This window comes from Somniosus microcephalus, chromosome 7 (assembly GCF_052327205.1).
Source record: "Somniosus microcephalus isolate GS21.2 chromosome 7, FLI_Smic_1.0, whole genome shotgun sequence".
Lineage (NCBI taxonomy): Eukaryota > Metazoa > Chordata > Chondrichthyes > Squaliformes > Somniosidae > Somniosus > Somniosus microcephalus.
The window spans coordinates 265624726-265637169 of record NC_140993.1 but is presented as its reverse complement, the minus strand read 5'-3'; the positions used below and the strand labels follow the sequence as shown (position 1 = coordinate 265637169).

Genomic DNA, 12444 nt, shown 5'->3' with positions numbered 1-12444 from the left:
GTTGCAAGTTGGGTAATTCGATGAGAAGTTGAGGTAGAAGTGCTACGCTTTCGCCTATAAAAATGTTCTTTGAAAAACAGTTTGATGAAACACTTGGGCTTCACAATCAGCTGAATATGTAACACTGCATGTGGTGCAAAGCCAGAACGGTACAAAGCTACCTACCGAAATGAGCTTCCGACCGCATATCCGCGCCATCGCTAAGACAGCCTATTTCCATCTCCGTAACGTCACCCAACTCTGCCCGTTTCAGTTCATCTGCTGCTGAAACCCTCAACCATGCCTTTGTTACCTCTAGACTTGACTATTCCAACACACTCCTGGCCGGCCTCCCACCTTCCACCCTCCGTAAACTTCAGCTCATCTAAAACTCGGCTGCCCGTGTCCTAACTCGCACCAAGCCCCGTTCACCCATCACCCCTGTGCTCGCTGACCTACATTGGCTCCCAGTTAAGCAAAGCCTCGATTTAAAAATTCTCATCCTTGTTTTCAAATCCCTCCATGGCCTCGCCCCTCCCTATCTCTCTAACCTCCTCCAGCCCCACAACCCTCCAAGATCTCTGCGCTCCTCCAATTCTGGCCTCTTGCGCATCCCCGATTTTAATCGCTCCACCATTGGCGGCCGTGCCTTCAGCTGCCGAGGCCCTAAGCTCTGGAATTCCCTCCCTAAACCTCTCCGCCTCTCTTTCCTCCTTTAAGATGCTCCTTAAAACCTACCTCCTTGAACAAGCTTTTAGTTACCGGCCCCAATATCTAGCGCGGTGTCAAATTTTTGTTAACGCGCCTGTGAAGCACCTCGAGATGTTTTACGACGTGAAAGGCGCTATATAAATGCAAGTTGTTGTTGTCGTATTAGATCACCAGGTTATACAGCCACCTTCACACTGATGTGCAGCTGAAGCCATTTCACATGTTCAGTTATGAATTTTAAATTTAGAAAATTGCAAGCCACACATTCAACCGCTTTTTAATATTTAATGTATTATTGCCCATCTTTAATAGCCCTGAGATGGTGGTGGTGGTGGGCTGCCTTCTTAAGCCATTGGGCGGTTTTGATACTACCAAGGCTCTTGCTGGGCCACTTGAGGACAGTTAAGAGTCAGCCACGTTTGTGTGGGTCTGGAGTCACATACAGGCCAGGTAAGGATGGCAGGCTTCCTTCCCTAAAGGACGTTAATGAACCAGATGGGATTTTACGGCCATCTGACACCTTCATGGTCACTTTTACTGACACCCAGATGTTTAATTCCAGATGTGCTTTCTTTGAATACAAATTCTCAAACTGGCCAAACTTCCATTCTCTGGGCCTTTAGTCCAGTAACAGAACCAGCACACTACAGGTTGATGTTTAAAATGGGGAGAGTAATCTTATTGCTCTCCTGACCAAAACACTTAGCTGAGAATACAGTAGTTCATACCATGTTACCAGTTGAAAGGGAGTGGGCCTTTGGCGTAGCGGTAAGCATCCCCGCCGCTAGGCCAGAAGGTGTAGGGTTTCGAACCCCGCTCCAGACAGTCCCAGCAAGTGGAGTCGGAGCTCCGGCTCTAAATTCTGGGTTGACATCCAGCTGGATACTTGCGTCCGTGGGTGCGGGTGGCCGCCCCCCCCCCCGCCCCTCGTATGGGTTGTGGGAGCCCGTAAAACCCTCCTGCCATAAGACTAACCACCCTAATGGCTGGTATGAAGATGGTTACGGTCACGGAAGGAGCGTTAACGCGGCCAGAAATCCTTCCACCGCTTCATACAGTTCCCCAAAGGGAACAGTGTGAAGACACGTACGACAACAATGACCAGTTGAAAGAGCTAGTTTTAATTAATTAACGTTTACGTGCAAGTGAGTATAGGAATAGGACAGAGCAGATGAATGCGTGGCTAAAGAGTTGGTGCACGAGGGAGGGCTTTAGTTTCCTGGATCACTGGGTCTGCTTCTGGGGAAGGTGGGACCTGTACAAGTCGGACAGGTTGCACCTGAACCGGAACGGGACCAACATCCTTGCGGGGAGGTTTGCTAGTGCTGTTCGGTGGGGGGTGGGTTAAACTAACTTGGCGAAAAAACAAGTCAGCCTGGAAGGCAGAGCAAATATGTAATGGCACAAGAGAGTATGGCAAGGCTGGATGGCATTTATTTTAATGCAAGGAGTCTTGCGAGTAAAGCAGATGAATTGAAGGTGTTGATGAACACATGGGAGTATGATATTGTTGCTATCACAGAGACATGGTTGAGGGAGGGTCAGGACTGGCAGCTCAATATTCCGGGGTATAGAATCTTCAGGCGAGACAGAGGGGGGTGTAAAAGAGGAGGGGATGTCGCAATATTAATCAAAGAGTCAATTAAGGAGGGATGATATCTTAGCAGGTTCCTCTAATGAGGCCATATGGGTAGAACTTAAAAACAAAAAGGGGTCAAGCACTTTGCTGGGAGTGTACTATAGGCCCCCAAACAGTCAGGGGGAGATAGAGGAACAGATATGTAGGCAAATCTCAGAGAAGTGTAGAAATAATAGGGTAATAATAGTGGGGGATTTCAACTTCCCCAATATTAACTGGGATAGTCAGAGTGTGAAAGGCTTAACGGGTGCGGAATTCTTAAAGTGCATCCAGGAGAGCTTTTTGAGTCAACATGTAGATAGTCCTACAAGAGAGGGGGCGGTACTGGACCTAATTCTAGGGAATGTAGCCGGGCAAGTGGTAGAAGTGTCAGTAGGAGAGCATTTTGGTGACAGTGACCATAATTCGGTAAGATTTAAGGTAGTCATGGAAAAGGACAAAGATGGACCGGAAATAAAGGTTCTAAATTGGGGGAAGGCCGATTTTAATATGATAAGGCAGGATCTGGCCAATGTGGATTGGTATAAGCTACTTGAAGGAAAATCCACATCGGAGCAATGGGAGTCTTTCAGAAAGGAAATAGAGAGAGTACAACGCCAACATGTTCCCATAAAGGTCAAGGGTGGGATCAACAAACCCAGGGAACCTTGGATGTCAAGGGATATACAAGAATGGATTAGGAAAAAAAGGGAGGCTTTTGGCAGATACAAAGGACTAAAAACAGTGGAAGCCCTAGAGGAGTATAGAAAGTGCAGGGGGGTACTTAAAAAATAAATTAGGAGAGCAAAGAGGGGGCATGAAAAAACACTGGCGGGCAAAATAAAGAAAAATCCCAAGATGATTTATAAGTATATTAAGGGCAAGAGGATAACCAGGGAAAGAGTAGGGCCCATTAGGGACCAAAGTGGCAATCTGTGTGTAGAGCCGGAAGATGTAGGTGAGGTTTTAAATGAATATTTTGCATCTGTGTTCACTATGGAGCAGGATGATGTAGGCACAGAAATCAGGCAGGGGGATTGTGATATACTTGAACAAATTAGTATTGAGAGGGAGGAGATACTAGCGGTTTTAGCGGGCTTAAAAGTGGATAAATTCCCAGGCCCAGACGAGATGTATCCCAGGCTGCTGTGTGAAGCAAGGAAGGAGATTGCAGGGGCTCTGACACAAATTTTCAGAACCTCTCTGGCCACAGGGGAGGTGCTAGAGGACTGGAGAACAGCTAATGTAGTACCATTGTTCAAGAAGGGTAGTAGCGATAAACCAGGGAATTACAGGCCAGTGAGCCTAACATCAGTGGTAGGGAAATTATTGGAAAAAATTCTGAGGGACAGAATTAGTCTCCACTTGGAGAGGCAGAGATTAATCAGGGATAGTCAGCATGGCTCTGTCAGGGGGAGATCATGTTTGACCAATTTGATTGAATTTTTCAAGAGGGTGACTAGGTGTGTGGATGAGGGTAGTGCAGTTGATGTAGTCTACAGGGACTTCAGTAAGGCTTTTGACAAAGTCCCACATGGGAGACTGGTCAAGAAGGTAAGAGCCCATGGGATCCAGGGCAATTTGGCACATTGGATCCAAAATTGGCTTAGTGGCAGGAGGCAGAGGGTGATGGTCGAAGGTTGTTTTTGTGACTGGAAGCCTGTGTCCAGTGGTGTACCGCAGGGATCGGTGCTGGGTCCTTTGCTGTTTGTAGTGTACATTAATGATTTAGATATGAATGTAGGAAGTATGATCAGTAAGTTTGCAGATGACATGAAAATTGGTGGAGTGGTAAATAGTGAGGAGGGAAGCCTCAGGCTACAGGACGATATAGATGGGATGGTTAGATGGGCAGAACAGTGGCAAATGGAATTTAATCCTGAAACGTGTGAGGTGATGCATTTTGGAAGGACTAACAAGGCAAGGGAATACACAATGAATGGCAGGACCCTAGGAAGGACAGAGGATCAGAGGGACCTTGGTGTGTGCATGTACATAGATCCCTGAAGGCAGCAGGACAGGTAGATAAGGTGGTTAAAAAGGCATATGGGATACTTGCCTTCATTAGCCGAGGCATAGAATATAAGAGCAGGGAGGTTATGATGGAGCTGTACAAAACACTAGTTAGGCCACAGCTGGAATACTGTGTGCAGTTCTGGCCGCCACACTATAGGAGGGATGTGATTACATTGGAGAGGGTGCAGAGGAGATTCACCAGGATGTTACCTGGGCTGGAGCACTTCAGCTATGAAGAGAGACTGGACAGGCCGGGGTTGTTTTCCTTAGAGCAGAGAAGGCTGAGGGGGGACCTGAGGTGTACAAAATTATGAGGGGCATAGATAGGGTAGATAGAAAGGAACTTTTCCCCTTAGTAGAGGGATCAATAACCAAGGGTCATAGTTTCAAGGTAAGGGGCAGGAGGTTTAGAGGGGATTTGAGGAAAAACTTTTCACCCAGAGGGTGGTTGGAATCTGGAACTCACTGCCTGAAAGGGTGGTAGAGGCAGGAACCCTCACAACATTCAAGAAGCATTTAGATGAGCACTTGAAACGCCATAGCATACAAGGCTATGGACCAAGTGCTGGAAAATGGGATTAGAATAGACAGGGTTTGATGGCCGGCTCGGACACGATGGGCCGAAGGGCCTCTTTCTGTGCTGTATAACTATGGCCTAGAAATTGGGTTGGGGTGCCAAAGTGGCGCAAAAGTCGCCTGAGCGCAGGATTTAGCGCAGCGTTCGCGGCTTCAGCGATCGTCAGATATTCAGTTTAATTGCCCCTCGAGGGACACGGGGCGAGGCTCAAGGCGCTCCGCGTCCCTCTTAGGGCGCTGAAACTGAATATCGCAGCGCAACGTGCCACAGTGCCACACACTGCGGCACGGCACGCTGCGGTACTGCAGGCCTTCCCTCCCACTGTTAAGGGGGAGGTGCCTGCAACAGCGCGAACCCCGATCATGAGTGCCGGCAAATGAGCCCGGCACCAAGGAGAAGTGCCGGCCTCTCGGGAAACAGCCGGCAATACTGCCGGGGGGGGGGGGTTAGGAGGCCGGGGACGGAGGTGCTGGCGGCGGCCGCCCCGCACCTCCACCTTAACTTGCGCCGCTGCCGGCACAGTAAGGCCCCGTGAACCGGGCGCGGGTAGCAAACGGCGCAACTGCAGCGTTCGCTACCAAATATCGCGAACGGGACGTGAATGGGGCGCTGCGCACACCGATGACGTCATCGGTGGCGGCGCAGCGCAAAAGACTAACGCCACCATTATCGCCCCAACTCAATATCGCGGGAGGCGCAGCCAGTGGCGCTACAGCCACTGCCTGCCTCTTTAGGCGCTAACAAGTGGCGCTACTCACCCAATTTCTCCCCCAATGACTCTAAGTGCACAAGCAGAATTCCCTTCCCATCTGGACTAGCGAATATAGCATTAAAGCTCCATGACTACACGAGATGTGTTCACTTCATTCTCCAGAAACCTCCTGCCCAAAGCCTCAACAGCAGCGGATTCAAGATGCGACTCACCTCCTCACGCCAATTGGGCTCACAAATAATAAACAGCTTATTTCACTGGTAAAACATCACTTTTTAAAGAGGGGACATCACGGTGGGAAAATTCGCCCCTGGCCCATGCTCAGCCCATTGAGTGCAAATTTAAACCCAGGGAGACCAGCCCCGCCACACCCACCACACCCACCATAATCACACCCCTGTACCTTCTATCGGTGACAGATAGAGCCGGGACTGGAGTCCGCATCATTCTGTACTTCAAGATAAAAAAAACAGAATACAAACCCCTGCTCACCAATTAAAAGCCAAGTCAGTGTCCTCCCTGGTTTCCCCCGTCTCTTGTGAGCATTATTCCCCCACCTTCCACTTTTCAACCAAACTTCTAGTTCAGACGCGAGAATGCGAACAGAGATTGTCCCGTCCAGTCTCCGCAGCTCTGCTTACAGGAGCGGTGATCAGCACAGTGAAAGGGCAGGGTCCCGGAGAGAGGGAAGAGGAGAGAGAGACTGGGACAAGACTGGGGGGGGGGAGTGGAGAGAGAGGGAGGGAGGGGGAGAGGCTGGGACAGGACTGGGAGGGGGTAATTGGCTCCAGCACCTAACTACATTGGGCGGTAGTTTTCAAACAGAGCAACCAGATGTTGAGACTCAGACACGCTCAGAGACACAGAGATACATAGTCACAGGGACAGAAACACACTCACACAGACACACTCACACAGACAGAGACACACACTCAGAGACAGAGAGACAGAGACACACACTCACACCGACAGACACACACACGGGCAGAGACACACACTCACAGATAAACACAGGGGCAGAGGCACACACTCACAGATAAACACAGGGGCAGAGACACACACTCACACAGACACACACGGGGCAGAGACACACACTTAGATACACACAAGGGCAGAGACACACAGTCACATACATACTCAGAGACAGAGACACACAGTCACAGACACACACAGGGGCAGAGACACACACTCAGATACACACAGGGGCAGAGACACTTAGACACACAGGGGCAGAGACACACACTCACAGACATACTCAGAGACAGATACACACAGTCACAGACACACACAGGGGTAGAGACACACAGTCACAGACATACTCAGGGACAGAGACACACAGTCACAGACACACACAGGGGTAGAGACACACAGTCACAGACATACTCAGACAGAGACACACACTCACATCGACATACTCAGAGACAGAGACACACAGACACAGACATACTCAGAGACAGAGACAGACAGACACAGACATACTCAGAGACAGAGACACACACTCACATCGACATACTCAGAGACAGAGACACACAGTCACAGACATACTCAGAGACACACACTCACATCGACATACTCAGAGACAGAGACACACAGACACAGACATACTCAGAGACAGAGACACACAGACACAGACATACTCAGAGACAGAGACACACAGTCACAGACATACTCAGAGACAGAGACACACAGTCACAGACAGAGAACCCTGGTCCGTGAAGTGAATGAGGAGAAAGGCAGTTTCAGGGGAACAAGAACCCGAACTGACTGCGGGATGGATCAAATCCCAGGAGATTTCAAACCCAGTTTAGTTTGGACTGGTGCCGAGGGTCGGTGGTTGAAGAAGTCCCGGGTCTGCCCGCACTGAGTGAAGCGCCTGATCCTGATCCGGGAGTCGGGATTTTAACCCCGGCATCAGCAGCTCGGGGCGGGCTGGAGATCACAGCGTCTTCAAAATAAAACTTTGAATAACGGAACACTTGTGGATTATTGTATTAGGAACAAACTCCAAATTAAATTCCAACCGCCCAACTTTGTTTGAAAGTTTGCAAAGTGTCCCTCCGTTTGTCAATCGGTCTGATTTGCATTTTAAAACATGTTTTACAACGAGCGCACGTCACATCGCCGGCACTGACCTCTCCTGTTCCGCTTCCCTCGGCTATTCAGGCTGTGCCCATAATCCATACAGTTTAGAAGAACCAGCGCAAGTGAAAAGAGTCGAAAATGCATCTGTGCTCCTGGGAGGTGCAGTGGGATCGGACTGTGCAGTCGGGTCTCTCTCTCTCTGCGCTCGGTTCTATTGCACGGAAAGGCGACTAGTCATTGGAGAAATGTCCAAAATAATAACAATGATGATGATGATTAAACCAAACCACACCAGCACCTCGCTACCCTGCTCGCCAGAGGCTGGGCTGAGAGAGAGAATGAGAGAGGCAGGGGCCAGAACTCCCTCACACATGGGACGAGTGACTCCACCACGATCGCCTACCTTCCTCCCTCGGCATCTTCTGGGAAGCTCTCGGGCCGGTCCCAGCCGATCGCCAATCTCTAAAAGAGAAGCAGACACAATATTCAAGATAACCAGCTATTAATAATCCAATTAAAGTCTCATTTGCATTGCCAATGAACAGGTCAGTTTACCAGTTATTTCCAGGGAATTCCAGCCCCTCGGCAGTTAATCTGTCGCCGTCTTGGACTCGACGCCCCCCCGAGATTGTTCCAGTGAAGCAGGGACTTGGGATTGTTTTTTTTTTAAAAAGCAACGAGAGAAATGCAGGAGTGCAGAGGAGAAAATCTATCGAGACTGAGTCAATAAATCAGTTTCAACTCAATTACCTCGGGAAGTAAATTGAGCAACACACACATCGCCTTCTTCTCACCCCTGTTAACACATGGGGCGTGTGTGACAGACACAAGGCTCCAGGACACGGTCCCACGGAAATTTAACTTGCTTATTGCTGCCCCGCCTCTCTCCTGTGTTCAGCGCAGTCCAGTGGCTCAGGCTCCAGCTCCGTCTCTAGTAGCTGCAGGATGGGATGTGACTCCAGTCTGGTACCTCTGTGCACAACTGATGCGCTCTGTCCCTCCCTCTTGTAACCGTTTCACGGATGACGCTCAGAGCTGTGGTACTATAAGGAGCTCAGGGAGGGAGGAGGAGGAGAGAGAGAGAGAGAGAGAGAAAAGCATTGCTTTTCTTTTGCAAGGTGCAGACAGGATTGAGGACTAACAGGGGGTGCTGTGCTCCCGTCTCACACCAACTCGCACCAGACATTCCCACTGCCTTCCGCAGGGCCCTACCTCCTGAAATAATCACACTCACACACCCCACCTCCGCAACATACGTCGCTTCCCCAAACAGCACTTCCACAGCCTCAGAGTCGTCACACAGCAATCCCAGACCGCGTCTTAAAGTTATTTTTCTCCAAACAAATGTCACAGTTATAAGAGAGCACCACACTGAATCATATGTAAATATATATATATATTCCAACAGCTGGATAAAAATCTATTTTAAATTAATTTGTATTTAACGGGCTGGCAGGAGATTAGCAAATCTGGAACTGTATACAGATCGGAACTGTGCGTATAATCAGGACTAGAATACACTGGAACTGTGTGTACAGATCAGGACAAGGATAAATTAGAACTGTGTGTACAGATCAGGACTAGAATAATCTGGAACTGTGTGTACAGATAAGGACAAGAATAAATTAGAACTGTGTGTACATATCAGACTAGAATAAACTGGAACTGTGTGTACAGATAATGGACTAGAATAAATTAGAACTGTGTGTACAGATAATGGACTAGAATAAACTGGAACTGTGTGTACAGATCAGGACTAGAATAAATGACAAATTTGTGTACAGATCAGGACGAGAATAATCTAGAACTGCATTTTTTTTATTCGTTCCTGGGATGTGGGTGTCGCTGGCAAGGCCAACATTTATTGCCCATCCCTAATTGCCCTTGAGAAGGTGGTGGTGAGCCGCCTTCTTGAACCGCTACAGTCTGTGTGGTGAAGGTGCTCCCACAGTGCTGTTAGGGAGGGAGTTCCAGGATTTTGACTCAGCGACGATGAAGGATCGGTTGATATACTTCTAAATCAGGATGGTGTGTAACTTGGAGGGGAACTTGGAGGTGGTGGTGTTCCCAAGCGTCTGCTGCCCTTGTCCTTCTAGGTGGTAGAGGTGGCGGGTTTGGGAGGTGCTGCTGAAGAAGCCTTGGCGAGTTGCTGCAGTGTATCTTGTAGATGGTACACACTGCAGCCACGGTGCACCGGTGGTGGAAGGAGTGAATGTTTAAGGTGGTGGATGGGGTGACAATCAAGTGGGCTGCTTTGTCTTGGATGGTGTCGAGCTTCTTGAGTGTTGTTGGAGCTGCACTCATCCAGGCAAGTGGAGAGTATTCCATCACACTCCTTACTTGTACCTTGTAGATGGTGGAAAGGCTTTGGGGAGTCAGGAGGTGAGACACTTGCCACAGAATACCTAGCCTCTGACCTGCTCTTGTTGCCACAGTATTTATGTGGCTGGTCTAGTTATGTTTTTCATCAATGGTGGCCCCCAGGATGTTGATGGTGGGGGATTCAGCGATGGTAATGCATTGAATGTCAAGGGGCGGTGGTTAGACTCTCACTTGTTGGAGATAGTCATTGCCTGGCACTTGTGTGGCACGAATGTTACCTGCCACTTATTAGCCCAAGCCTGAATGTCGTCCAAGTCTTGTTGCTTGCGGGCACGGACTGCTTCATTATCTGAGGAGTTGTGAATGGCAGTGAACACTGTGCAGTCATCAGCGAACATCCCCACTTCTGACCTTATGATGGAGTGAAGGTCATTGTTGAAGCAGCTGAAGGTGGTTGGGCCTAGGACACTGCCCTGGGGAACTCCTGCAGCGATATCCTGGGGCTGTGATGATTGACCGGTAAGCCTGACATCGATTGTGGGGAAAATGCTAGAGTCCATTATAAAAGATGTAATAGCAGCGCACTTGGAAAACAGTGACAGGATCGGAGAAAGTCAACATGGATTTACAAAAGGTAAATCGTGCTTGACTAATCTACTGGAATTTTTTGAGGATGTAACTGGTAAAATAGATAAGGGAGAACCAGTGGATGTGGTGTATTTGGACTTTCAGAAGGCTTTCGATAAGGTCCTGCATAAGAAATTAGCGTGCAAAATTAAGGCACACGGGATTGGGGGCAAGGTATTGACCTGGATAGAGAACTGGTTGGCGGATAGAAAGCAAAGAGTTGTAATAAACGGGTCGTTTTCCGAGTGGCAGGCAGTGACTAGTGGGGTACCGCAAGGATCAGTCCTAGGACCCCAGCTGTTCACAATATATATTAATGATCTGGAGGAGGGAATTGGATGTAATATCTCCAAATTTGCAGACGACACAAAGCTGGGTGGGAGGGTATGCTGTGAGGAGGATGTCGTGAAACTCCAGTATGATTTGGACAGGTTGGGTGATTGGGCAGAAACATGGCAAATGCACTATAATGTGGATAAATGTGAGGTTATCCACTTTGGTGGCAAAAACAGGAAGGCAGATTATTATTTGAATGGCAATAGATTGGGAGAAGGGGAAGTGCAAAGAGACCTGGGTGTTCTTGTGCACCAGTCGCTGAAGGTAAGCATGCAGGTGCAGCAGGCGGTTAAGAAGGCAAATGGTATGTTGGCCTTCGTAGCAAGAGAGTTCGAGTACAGGAACAAGGATGTCTTGCTGCAGTTGTACAGGGCCTTGGTGAGACCGCACCTTGAGTATTATGTGCAGTTTTGGTCGCCTTATCTGAGGAAAGACATTCTTGCCATGGAAGGAGTGTAGCGAAGATTCACCAGGCTGATACCTGGGATGGCAGGAATGACGTATGAGGAGAGATTGTGTCAATTGGGCTTATACTGACTGGAGTTTAGAAGATTGAGAGGGGATCTCATCGAAACCTATTAAATTCTGTCAGGCCTGGACAGACTAGATGCAGGAAGGATGTTTCCGATGGCCGGGGAGTCCAGAACCAGGGGTCATAGTCTAAGGATAAGGGGTAAGCCATTTAGGACTGAGATGAGGAGGAATTTCTTCACCCAGAGAGTGGTGAACCTGTGGAATTCACTTCCACAGAAGGCAGTGGAGGCCAGTTCATTAAATATATTCAAGAAGGAGTTGGATATATTTCTTAAGGCTAAAGGGATCAAGGGATATGGGGAGAAGGCAGGAACAGGGTACTGAATTTGGATGATCAGCCATGATCTCATTGAATGGCGGAGCAGGCTCGAGGGGCTGAATGGCCTACTCCTGCTCCTATCTTCTATGTTTCTATGTTTCTATGATTGACCTCCAACAACCACAACCATCTTCCTTTGTGCTAGGTATGACTCAAGCCAGTGGAGAGTTTTCCCCCTGATTCCCATTGACTTCAGTTTTATGAGGGCTCCTTGATGCCACACTTAGTCAAATGCTGCCTTGATGTCAAGGGCAGTCACTCTCACCTCACCTCTGGAATTCAGCTCTTCTGTGCATGTTTGGACCAAGGCTGTAATGAGGTCTGGAGCTGAGTGGTCCTGGCGGAACCCAAACTGGGCATTGGTGAGCAGGTTATTGGTGAGTAAGTGCCGCTTGATAGCACTGTCGACGACACCTTCCATCACTTTGCTGATGATTGAGAGTAGACTGATTGGGCAGTAATTGACCGGATTGGATTTGTCCTGCTTTTTGTGGACATGACATACCTGGGCCATTTTCCATATTGTCGGATAGATGCCAGTGTTGTAGCTGTACTGGAACTGGCTAGAGGTGTGGCTAGTTCTGGAGCACAAGTCTTCAGCACGACAGCCG

The 12444-nt window shown here is 48.8% G+C and overlaps 1 protein-coding gene across 2 annotated transcripts in view; it reads right to left on the bottom strand.

Annotated features, from left to right (window-relative positions):
- Positions 1-8799, bottom strand: part of rspo2 (R-spondin 2) — a 209163-nt gene extending 200364 nt beyond the window's left edge. The window contains exons 1-2 of one of the 2 annotated variants that reach the window (XM_085993721.1): positions 8251-8799; positions 7746-8157 (exon numbers count right to left, since the gene is read on the bottom strand). In XM_085993721.1, coding sequence (XP_085849847.1) covers positions 7746-7839 — 94 coding nt within the window. In that variant the 5' untranslated portion in view covers positions 7840-8157; positions 8251-8799. The remainder of the gene's footprint in view (positions 1-7745; positions 8158-8250) is intronic. The other variant, XM_085993722.1, reaches the window with a different exon arrangement.
- Between the last annotated feature and the right edge of the window lie 3645 nt (positions 8800-12444).